Source organism: Eschscholzia californica, unplaced genomic scaffold, assembly GCF_041429995.1.
Source record: "Eschscholzia californica isolate CP2 unplaced genomic scaffold, dmEscCali1.0.p SCAF_1, whole genome shotgun sequence".
NCBI lineage: Eukaryota > Viridiplantae > Streptophyta > Magnoliopsida > Ranunculales > Papaveraceae > Eschscholzia > Eschscholzia californica.
The window spans coordinates 66761537-66773785 of NW_028238198.1; the positions used below are offsets into that span (position 1 = coordinate 66761537).

At 33.5% G+C, this 12249-nt stretch overlaps 1 protein-coding gene across 1 annotated transcript; it reads right to left on the minus strand.

Moving 5' to 3' along the window:
• Positions 1–5763: 5763 nt before the first annotated feature.
• LOC147568439 (3beta,22alpha-dihydroxysteroid 3-dehydrogenase-like) lies at positions 5764–11729 on the minus strand. Its single transcript, XM_086654880.1, has 8 exons — positions 10958–11729; positions 9552–9701; positions 9213–9467; positions 7235–7327; positions 7058–7136; positions 6803–6912; positions 6526–6674; positions 5764–6025 (listed from the first exon to the last, which is right to left on the minus strand). The coding sequence occupies exons 1-8, from the start codon at positions 11495–11497 to the stop codon at positions 5929–5931; spliced, it is 1473 nt and encodes a 490-aa protein (XP_086511006.1). The 5' UTR covers positions 11498–11729; the 3' UTR covers positions 5764–5928.
• Positions 11730–12249: the final 520 nt, after the last annotated feature.

The window sequence follows — 12249 nt, forward strand, 5'->3', positions numbered from 1 at the left end:
GAGAGAGAATGTGGGAGATAAAAATGGAAAAAGATATTCAAGGATTTTGTTGGTAAATCAGTTATAATATATGAGGAAGGTTATATTAGGTATTATGAATCAATATATATTCTAGGGATTTGTATTTCTCTCTTAGATGTATACCAATGGACTAGATATCTCCATTTACAATATTATTTTGGTTTTCAAACCCTTAATGGGATAAGAGTGGACTAAATGTCATATTAGGCCCCGTTTTTTGGGCTATAAGCTCAAAAATTATTATTTTTATTAAAGCAAAATCAGAATATTTCATATTCTTAATGGCATGTAAAGAAGTTTGAACTTCTAACAAAGCTAAAGATCGACAGAGAGCTAAAGATCGACAGAGATAAAAGTTCAATTATTGGTCTGAAGTGCTCTATAGAAATCACCAAAGAAGCCTTAGTAATTCTCAAATGCAACCCAAAATCATTACCTTTCAAATATTTGGGTCTCTCACTTGGATTATCTTCTCAAAGCCAAGACTTTTGGGGCCATGTACTAGAAAAATGTAAAAGAAGTTTGCTTTATGGAAATGCAGATTACTTTCCAGATGAGGAAGACTAACACTGATCAAAAGGACTCTATCTTCTATCCCACTTTCCTACCTCTCACTTTTCCTCATGCCAGCCTTCATTAGAAAGGAGATCAAGAAAATTATTAAAGACTTCCTATGTGGATCTTCATACAAGAAGAAAAAGAAACACTGGATAATAGAGACAAAAATTTGTAAAACTAAGAAGACTGGTGGCTTAGGCATAAAGAATTTAGAATTGATGGACAAAGCTCTAATTGAAAAAAGGGTTTGGAGATATGGAGAGGAAACTGATACCTTATGGAAAAGAGTAATCCCAGAAAAGTGTGAATACATTAGCAACATATCTTTTCCTATTAATCAAATTCATAGTAAGAGTAAAGGCCTATTGGAGAAAAATCTCTTTTCTCACTCATGTTATTTAAGACCTTACCACATTAACCATCAAAGAAGGCAACCGCTCAAATTTCTTGCTTGATTACTGGACCAAATCGGGATCATTTTTTCTCTAAATTACATTCGATTTGGAAAGCTTCGAAGAAAAAAATATCCTTTGTGCAGGAATGTATGGGAGGCGAATTCAGAAAAGACAGATGGAACCTCCACCTTTCTAGACCATAAGAAACTTTGAAATGCATGAGCTAACGAAACTTCTTATTGCAACAACTATGGCTACAAGCAAACTTGCAACTCTTCATGATTCAAGAAATCGGTCTTCCTACAACAAAGGTTTCTCTGTTAATTCTCTATACAAATTTATAAAGGAACACTCAAATGCTAATGGCGATATCTTCCCGACTTATTTTTGAAACAAGACAATACCATCTGAAGCATCCTTCCTACTTTAGTCGTTCCTGCACAAATCTTTGCCCATTAATGGTAGACTCGCCAAACAAGGCTTATTCAATCCCAATAGATGCTCTATGTGTAAAAGAGATGAAGAATCTTCAAATTAATTGTTCTGGCGTTCCCCTTTTGCTTATGAAGTTTGGAAATGATTACTCTCGCAAAAATGGAATGAATTAACTCATTTGGATATCATCCAACTACATCAAAGAATGAAAAACAACAACAAACAGAAAATGTTTCTTTAGGTTATGCATTCCCGCTTCAATCATATGGAATTTATGGCTCGAAAGGAACAAGAGGGTAATGGATGTTTTGTATGAAAAGAAGCTACAGTGGAAGTAACAGTTGTCCAATCAAAAACTTCTATTTTCTACTAGAACAACAACCAACCATGGAGAAAACACTTGATTTTCTTAAAACTTATTACAAACTGGCATGTGATGTTTTAATTAGGCTTTGAGCCATTTGAAATCCTTCCTAGTCTATTTGTTCTTATGTTTCGTGAAGTTAGTTTTCTCGTCTAAACTCTGTAAAAATTTTAATCTATGAAATTATTCTTTTTCTTCAAAGAAAAAATGCATTGGACCCTTATACACGACCTGCCCGAGCCAAGATACCTGTGTCAATCAGTGGGCAGTGGGCTTGGGCTGGAAGCTGAAAAAAATACTCAAGACCAGCCTCAACTATCACTATCTGCCCTCTTAAAAAATCTGTAGCTGCCCATACCTATAAAATTGGGGACATTGGGAAAATAACCCTAGTAGCACCATACATTGAAATGTTGAAGCCTATGAGGAAATAAATTGAAGTCTAGGAGGGATAAATAGAGTCAAAGATATGTACTAATTTAGAGGTCAAAAAAGCAGTAGACATGACAGTGTGATCCTACCCCTCCCTCTCTGCAACAAAAACCCTAGACCTAGTATCTATCTATGAATCTTGTTTTTCTCTCTCATTGAATTACCTAATTTGACTTTGGTTTTTCATGGAAGTATGTGTATGACTGACATAACATAACTCATGACCTGCACATGCAAGAAAAAGAGTAGCAGAAAGAAAGCACATCTATTGAAGAAGACAATATTTTAATTGTACTATTGCTCAGTGTGTTTGTGAACGTGTGCATGTACTTCCTCTGTAAATCTTGTTTTCATCTTCTTCAACCCCTTTTGAAAATTCTGCCCTCTTTCAGTAATTTTTAGCGAAAATGGGTCAAAGATCCAAAGTTATCCTCGTTAATAGGCTAACAACCCAAGTTAGGAAAAAATTAAGCCACTGGTCCAAATTGGTCAGAATTGTTGGGCCCAATAAAAAATGACAGCAACTTCTTTTTTAATACCCTAACCACCCTTTAAACCCTTTATCTCTCTTTTTAACTTATTGTTTTTCTCTCTATGCCTTTATCTCTTTTAACTCTCTCCATTTTCTCTCTCTATTATAACTTTCCAAGAAAAACAATGGTTTAGATCTAGATTTTCTGGGTGGTTTTTCTTTCACAGAAGATCAAGGATCGTTTATGATCTATGGCCGATTTCATATGGTTAGGTCTTTATTAAGAGATTTCTAAATGAAATCTGTGATTTTTTTAAGTTTATGGATCTAAAAACCCTAAAATCAAAATCTAGGGTTTCTCAAAACTAAATCGAATGAAATATGTGGTTAGGTCTTGTATTTTTTGGGTATTTTTTTGGTTTAACAGTGAAGAAATGAATCGGTGATTTTTGGTTTACCAGGAAAAAACAAATCGTTGGGATCTGGAAGCAACAAATCTTGATTTTTATTTAATGGTGAAGAAGTTTAGTTTGATTTGTGTATCTATTCCTCTCTTTCCCTTTACACAATCTGAATTTAGATGGGAATACTGTATCCGGATTTGGCGAGATTTGAAACCAACAAATCTGGATTTATGGTTCCAAGTATTAAATCTTGTTTTTTTTTACTAAATGTTTTGTCTCTAGAAAATTTTAAAACTGTATCTTATTTAATAAAAAAAAAAGTGTATCTTATCTTTTACAGTTCTTTGATATTGTTAGATCATCAATTTCTGAAAAATTATCAAAATTTGAAAAGTGTATCTTATTTTTACAAATCTTTGATATTGTTAGATCATCAAGTTTTGAAAAGTGTATCTTCTCTTTACAAATCTTTGATATTGTTAAGAAAGAAATAGAATAAAGAAAAGAAATTGGTTCAAAGTTGGAAACAAATTTTCCTATACTTTCTTTCCAAAAAGTGTATAATACATAACCAAATGGCCAGTACATAAAACAATTCTAGTACATAACCAAATGACTGGTACATAAATCAATTCTCGGTACACAAGAAATTCTCAGTACAAAAGTGTCTCGTACATAACCAAATGACGATACATATAACAATTCCCGGTACACAAGAAAATTCCAAGTACAAAAGTGTCTTGTACATAATCAAATGACCAGTACGTAAAACAGTTCTCGTTACACAAGAAATTCCCGATACAGAAGTGTTTAGTACATAACCAAATGGCCAATACATAAAACAATTCCCAGTACACAAAAAAGTTCCTAGTACAAAAAGTGTCTAGTACATAACCAAATGACTGGTACATAAATTAATTCCTGGTACATAAGAAAATTCCCAGTACAAAAGTGTCTCGTACATAACCCAATGGCGAGTACATATACCAATTCGCGGTACAAAAGATAATTTCCAGTACAAAAGTGTCTAGTACACAACCAAATGACTAGTACATAAAATAATTCCCGGCACACGAGATAATTCTCAGTACAAAAGTGTCTAGTACATGACCAAATGACCAGTACATAAAAAAATTTCCAGTACGCAAGATAGTTCCCTGTATCATTTTTCACTACACATCTTTTGTCTTGGAATATTGAAATGTAGGGTGCATGGAATGTCACACCTAACATCTTAAAGTTTCCTTCGAATATTTTACTAGTGTCTAGTACATAACCAAATGGCTAGTACACAAAATAATTCCCAGCACACAAGAATATTCATACAAAAAGTGTCAAGTGCATACCTTTATGCCCGGTAAATGAAATAATGTCTGGTGCATAAGTTTATGTACAATACATGAATTTGTTTTGTGTTCGGAATTGTACAACTTGGCCCCTATTTGAAAGTGCATTTCTATGTACGATACACGAAATAATGTTTGTACACTACAGAATATTTTGTTCTCCAAATTGAACACTTATACCTATCATTTGAAAGTGCATTCCTATAAATTTTATTATGTATAGTACATTAAATTTTTATTATGAAATTTTATTATGTGTAGTACATAAAACGTTTTCTATACTTTTTTTTCAAAATATGCAATAAATAACAAAATGGCCAGTAAATAAAAAAATGTCTAGTATGTAACAAAATGTCCTACGAATTTTCCGTGATTTTTGATATTGAAGATCTTGGTTCTTCAATGATAACATTTGGAGAGAGAAAAAAATCAAAAACTAATTTGAGAGAGAAAAATAATAATAATAAAAAGATATAGAGATAAAGTAGTTAAAAGAGAGAGAAGTTACTGGAGAGAGATAGATATAAAATAGTTAGAGAGAGAGAAAAAAAAATTACAGGAGATAATTAAGGGGAGAGAGGGTCAATTAAAATCTGGGAAGGTAAAGGGTGAGATGACAGGTGTCACGTTACAAAATGAATAACGTGCATTTTCACGGATTTTGTGGGAGGCATCTTTTGTAATTTTTCAAAAAGCAAAGCCCAAAATGGTAATTTTGCTCCCTCTTCTGACTTGTGGACCTGCCCCTCAATGTATTTTCTAACGTGGGCTGGAGTCTCATTCCCTCTTTCTTTTTGGGTGTTTTGCCCAACGCCTCTAATTTTTAGGTAAAAAGAGAACATCTTGATTCCTATTTTTCTCACCAATTCAAACTTATGATTATGATTTTAAATCTTTATCTAATTTTAGTCACAACTCATAGTATTTGTCCCCCAATCTAATCTAGGTTAATTCAAATGGAACTGAGAGTCTGACATAAACAAACTTTGAGCTAAAAACTTCACTCATGTATACAAAATATCTAATGTATTTTAATTAGAATAATTTATTTTTAAACATGTTAGACTCTGATAAGTCAAATTAAGTGACAAGACGAAAACAAACACTATAACTTGCCACTAATTTGTATCGTCTTTAATAGATACCAATTTTTGCGACCATCAACATGAGTTTAAGGCCACCATCTAAATTTCTTCTGGTGAATATTTTATGACACAAGTTATAAATCACTAGAGATGAGAGGATTGCATTTGTATAACAAATGCGAATCATGATCTGCCAGACTTACTTGATAGCTCCATAAGACTTCCATGTAAGTAAAGGTAAGACCAAAATATTTTGAGAAAGATCATGAATTCAATAGTAAATAGATGGGTTTACTGTAGTAATTTCATACTCTAAAAATCTTTCTCATCAAAAAAAAAAATACTCTAAAAATCTATTACGAACATGTCTATTGTGTTTATTTATATTCCCAAGACATATAATTCTCTCTCAAATTTCAAGATTCAAGTACTCTTTCCAGAAAAATGGGGTAACGCTTCAAAGTTCTTGCAGTAGGAAAGAATACAAGTTTATCTTCTTCTGTCGGAGTCCATCTGCATAAACGTATCAAGAAATATATCAACAACGTATTACTCAAAAATTGACTCTGAATCCTAATCTTATAGTTTATTACTTTTACGATAAATCTGAAATGATACACTGCTTTATGGATCATCTAGAATTTATATTCATAAGCTAGAGTTAAAACGATAACGAATACTATATGTATCTACTATATACTTATAAGGAAAAGGGTAGAGAGCCCGAAAATATTGTCTGAGCATAGTTTGGATGATGGCATGGCATGGTTGGGAGGTCACCAACCGGGCAATGCTCGGACAACATTTTTAGGTCACGTAACACCGTTGTACTTGTAATGTATGACCTTATTAGCTGTGCTTCGAAACATAGAACCGCTAGGAGCTAGAACTGTCCTCTTATATTTTAAGATTCAATAAGCATTAGTATTGTTTTATCGAAGCATATATAATATAAACCACTAAAAAAAAGCATAGGCAAGTAAAATTAATCAAATAATAAGAAATAGAATTACCTAAAACCAGTGATGAGATGGTGAAGGAAGACAGAAACCTCAACTCTGGCAAGCTCATACCCTGGACAAAGTCTAGGGCCCCCACCAAATGGTGTAAACACATTCATGGTTGTCCTTGTTGACTTCCCTCCTCCTTCAGTATTGTTTGTCTGATTTATTCATTTTGTACTTAATTAATTACCACATGAGAAGAAAGACCACTTTATAAAGAGAGATGACCTAGAGAGTAAGAGAGAGAGAGAGAGAGAGAGAGAGAGAGAGAGAGAGAGAGAGATACCTGCTGCCATCTCCAAGGATTAAATGAAGTAGCTTCTTTGAAGTGGTCTTCATCATAATGGACTGCCCTAAAACTTGCAAACACCTTCCACCCTTTAGGAATGGTGTATCCTGCACCCATTTCATGCAATTTTTCTTTGTAAATTTTACTAGGAAATAACTTTTTGAGTTTTAGATTGATTAATTCAAAGTCAATATATATGATAACTATTCGTGTAGATAAAAGACGATTATGAAGTGATAGTAAGTACGATACCCTTGATGTTGACGTCTTGTGTCGCTTTCCTAAATACGCCACTTACAATGTTTGCTATTCTTAACGTCTCGTTAATCACCTATAGTGAAAACAAAAAAATAAACTCATAAGGTGAAAGAGGTGATACAAACAACGTTTTCATTCATGAGAGTTGATCGCACGCTCTCTATCACTTACACATTGAGTGAAAGGCATATTGACTTTATAGTCGTCCCATTGCAGATCCTTTGACTCTTGCTTGTATGCTCGTCTTATTTGTTCATGTTCCTCCTACATACATAATCGAAAAAATCTTTAATAAACCCACAAAAATTAACTTTAAATTCTTACCCGAATACTAAATTAATGTATTTTCTTTTGTTCATTTAAGTTTATAATAAGGAGCAAACGTATGCGATACGCGTAATCAAGATAATGTAGGTATGACAAAATGCAAGGGCAGTTTTGTCCCTTTGCACATAGTTAACTGTCGGCTATAGAAACTTGACAATTTCACCAAGACACCAACTACCAAATGAATGGGTCCCTTTCCAATGGACAATGACCTTGTAAATGTGAGTTAGGTTGGAGATCATTGTTTTCTACATTTAGTAAAATTGTGTAGTTACCACTTTTAACTTCACAAGAGAGCAATTATTTACTCATCACTAGGGTGAGATGGAACATATTTACTGAGGGGTGTTCCAACTCCCAGACAATGCAAGTATATATAGGTAGTGATTAATGGAAAACATAAATCATCTAGGTGAACATCAGTTTAAAACCAAAATAAATGGAATAATAGCATCTATGAAGTCCACTCACTACCATTGGGTGGTAATACCTATGTGTCTCCCGTGTGGAGCTTGGAGTTTTAATCTTACTGTTTCAAAAAAGAACAACATATACTAGCCAGACATTAAGAAAAATATACTCGCCAGACATTTTCTTTACAACATTTACAAGTGGTCCACAATGTGGTTAAGAGGAAAGGTTTTGAATACTAAGACCTACCACCAACCCGTACACTCATTATACACTTTTTCGCTAAACAAAATTATAGGAGTCACTGCAAGACAAACTCCACGAGGCTATGCCATATCGCCCTCTAGGGAAACATTGGATATACTTGTAGTCATACATGAATCTAGCACATTTGGTTCCAAGAAACAAATTAACTTGTTTCCCAAGTCCTAAATCAAAATAAGTTCAACCCATGAACTAGAACTAAGACTACTCTTGGATTAACCCAAGATGAGACCAAAAGTGAACCAAGTTGTGAGAAGAAGAGAATTTAGGGCATATGGGGACGGGATAAAGCATCTGCACATGGAAAGGTGGGTCTAACCCACACCCGGATAATATACATATTGTCCTATCAATTTTATCACATGCCCTCCTCACCCCTTCACCTGTCATTGCACACTTGGCAACCCATTATTGGTACTCCATGTTCCATCTCCCACTATCCTTCAATTTTTTATGGACCTATCTTGGACCACTATTTAGGGCACCCTACTCTTATTGAATTTTTTCCATTTTAACTCTAAATCCAGTGTTGTTTTTTCTAGAATATAAATCTTAAATCTGATTACAAATCCGAATTGGTCGAATTAGATTTCATAATGTTTCTTCATAATCTATAACTAGCATTTCAAATTGATTAAAGATCTACTTAAACAAAACGTAAAAGCAAGTACAAGTTAAAAAACCATTAACTAACATAACGTACTATCAAATCCATAACTAAAACAAGCCCGAATCAAACAAATCAGACTCAGACAAGTCAATTTCAGAGAATAAGAAGAAAAAGAAACCACCTAAAAGTGTTTAAACCCTCATCTTTTTCTAGTTTTTTCTAGTTTACCATGTGAATCTTTAACAAAAAAAAAAGTTTACCATGTGAAGAATTAAAATACTTAAGATGTAGAAACATAACATGATGAGTGTAGTTGTATTAGTCATTTCGACAATGAAATGACTCATAAAAGCGCAAGACGGGGGAGTCGTCCTACCTATGTTTTTAATTCATATAAAATAATTTATAATATAATTATGTGAATCCACTATCTAGGCTAACCCTACATAAATTTCATGGATATGTTGTGGTGGGATATTAACATAATAAAATTTAGATAGAAAGAGAGAGAGAGAGAAGGGGGTAAAAATAAATTACCTTAAGATGAGCCAAAGCAAGAGGTGTTTCAGTAAGAAACTTAACAGCTAAAGTCATAATAGTTGAAGTTGTTTCATATCCTCCAAGTACCAATGCCAACAAAAAATTAGCAACTTCTTCATCACTAAAGTTTCTTTCTCCTTCTAACAATATCCCCATCATGTCCTTCTTCTTCTTCTCCCCCTCCTCCTCTCCTTCTCTTTCTCTTCTCTCTTTAACTTTCAATCTTATAGCCTCTTCAACCTTCTTTCGAGCCTGTTCGGTCAAATAATTTTTAAAAAAATTCCGATAAAAAATAAGTTAACCATAACTTGAACAAATAACTAATTAAATAATTACTTGAATGGCTCTGCCATATGTAGTGAAGGAAAAAGAGATTGGCACAGAGAAGAATCCATCAATGAGAAGAAGATATTCTTTTGTTAGGCTTTCTGTCCATTCCCCTGGATCTATGCTCATCAATTGCTTCACTGTCAATTCGAACGATATCTGCATTGTCTCCAAAAAATTTCAAAACATTATTGCAATCCATTCTTACACAATTATTCATAAAAACATAAACTTATAGTGTATACGAACTGTGTACATACAACTCTCTCAGACGAGGGTTGGCTACGGGTTGTGACCCCGTCAACAACCCTCTTACATGAAAAGGATGTATTAACGGATGGGCTATACGTGTAGTAGTCCTCGTGTGAGGGGGTTGTATATGCTCTACCATTTACTATTGTCTATATTTTAGGACTATATAAGTTAGTCAAGTATGTTTGATTGATTATCTGAAATAATTTAACATATAATAAGAGTCTAGAATCACTTAAATTTGGTGGGTCATAAGTTATAAATGAAATTAGAAATAGGTTATAGGTGGACCAAAAACAAATAAATAAGACTAGACAAATATAGACTTATATGATCATTTCTGCATTTGCAAGTGGGCACCCACTTGGATATATGGAAAATAAAATAAAATAAGAACTGTTAAAAGGAGGCTAAATACTGTACATTATCACAAGGGAGATGAGATAAAGTGAATTTTGTCATTTTCAACATCTTCACTGGCTATTAATTCTTCACTGTCACTTGATTTTCCAAGGAAAAAAAAAATATCTACTGCAACTCTAATATGTTATATGAGGCACCAATTTTCGAATAATATATAAGTTAATCAATATGCATAAATATAATATAAACAATTTTGTTTGCAATTCTAAATAGAAAATAAAAACACTCCAATAATTCAACTTCCACTATTTAAAGTTTGAGAACATCTTAACACTAAACAAAGTCATATGAAAAACAAAATTTTTGAAGTGTACCGGCGATAACACATAGGTACACTTACACCCTCTAATGAGAGGGAGGGTGGATTGGGGTCTACCCAACCCCCCACTCCGACCACCTTACAAAAATAGATTCATCAGTCAATCAGTCGTGATGCTCTGTCTAGCTAATATTCCGTATGATATGTTGCAGACAGGATTTAGAGAAAAAAAGTGTTTAACTTTCTTGCTCTGAATCTTTTGCGTCCATATGCTTTGATTAGGTTTCGGCCCGTTACGAAAACATTTTCTATAGTAAATTATGATAGGTCCTAATAACAAGGTACTTGTACCGAATGATGTGACTACATCTTCAAATTAGACTTATTTTCGAAAGAAAATACATAAAGCCAATAAATAAATAAATAAAATAAATGACACAAAAAATGGGAAGAGAAAAAGGATGATGATAATAATAAGAACCTTCTTGGCTTGATCAAGGAGGAAAATTCGACTAGTCCAAGAATCCAAGTTGAGTTGAATGAGTCGATTGATATCAAAGAAGAGATTATCTCTAATAGTTGAAGGAGAAGAAACAAAATTCAAAGTAAGAGAATGCATTTTCTTATGCAAATTTCCTTTCAAAAGTACCAAAGAATATCTTCCAAGTAAATTAGAAATTGAAGAAGTATAACTACTCTCAAACAATTTCCCTTCATTTACTAATATAAACCGATTCACTTCCGAGTCAGTCGAGAAAACTGTTGTTTCTCCAAACACATGAGTTGTGAATATTTTACCAAACCGATTCACTCTTGAGTCAATAAAAGGTTGTGGGTTTTCACTTTTGTAAGCAGAAATGAGTTGTAACGATTCACCAATTAAGGGTAACCCAAGATTCCCTGGTGGAAGACCTAATCTTTTTAAACTCAATCTTGTATAGTAATGGTGAATTATCAAACAAGATAGAGAAATTAATACTAAAGCTAGGAGAAGAAGGAGAAGGAGAAGAAGAAATGCCATTAGAGATAGATAGATAGAGAGAGAGAGAGTGGGTGTGTGGGTTAGAGAGAGAAAGATTTTAGTGAGAGAGAGAGAGAGGGGGGCGCACGGGTGGGGATTAAGAAGGTAGTCTGAAATCTAGAGAGAGAGAGAGAGAGGGGGAAAAAGACGAGAACGCGTGGGGGAGGGAATTAAATGTTTGAGGGGGAAAGAAAGATGAGAGATATAGGTCTTGTGGGAAAATAAATGAATTAGAGAAAGAAAATGAAATTCCAAGAGCTAAGTTGGAAATTAAACTCCTACGTACTCCTTCGTACACGTTCTAGTCTTATCTCCCCCAAGTGTCTCATCATTTGATTTCCATACAATAATTCTAATTTGGCACATTTTTTTAAACATCACATATGCTTTGCGGGACAAATATGCCGGTTGAAATCCGGCTGGCTAATGTGTCAAGACACAGATTTAGAGAGAGAAAGCTTCTGATTTGGCATATCTTATAATGTTATTTTCTTTGTAGATTATGTTAGAGTTTTTGTTGTATGAATTTTGTTGTTGACATGATACCGTATTTCTTTTTGTAGAGTGAAAATCTTAGGAGAGAGAGATATGACAATAAACTCAAGATCTTTCGAGATGGATAAAATCGAATAAAAAGTAGTATAAATTGGTCTTGTGGTAGTGGATAGTTATTCTTAGATAATAATATTTTTTTTTTCAACAAAAAAAGAAGATAATATATTTTCTTAGAGTCATTTTCGTTTACCACTTTT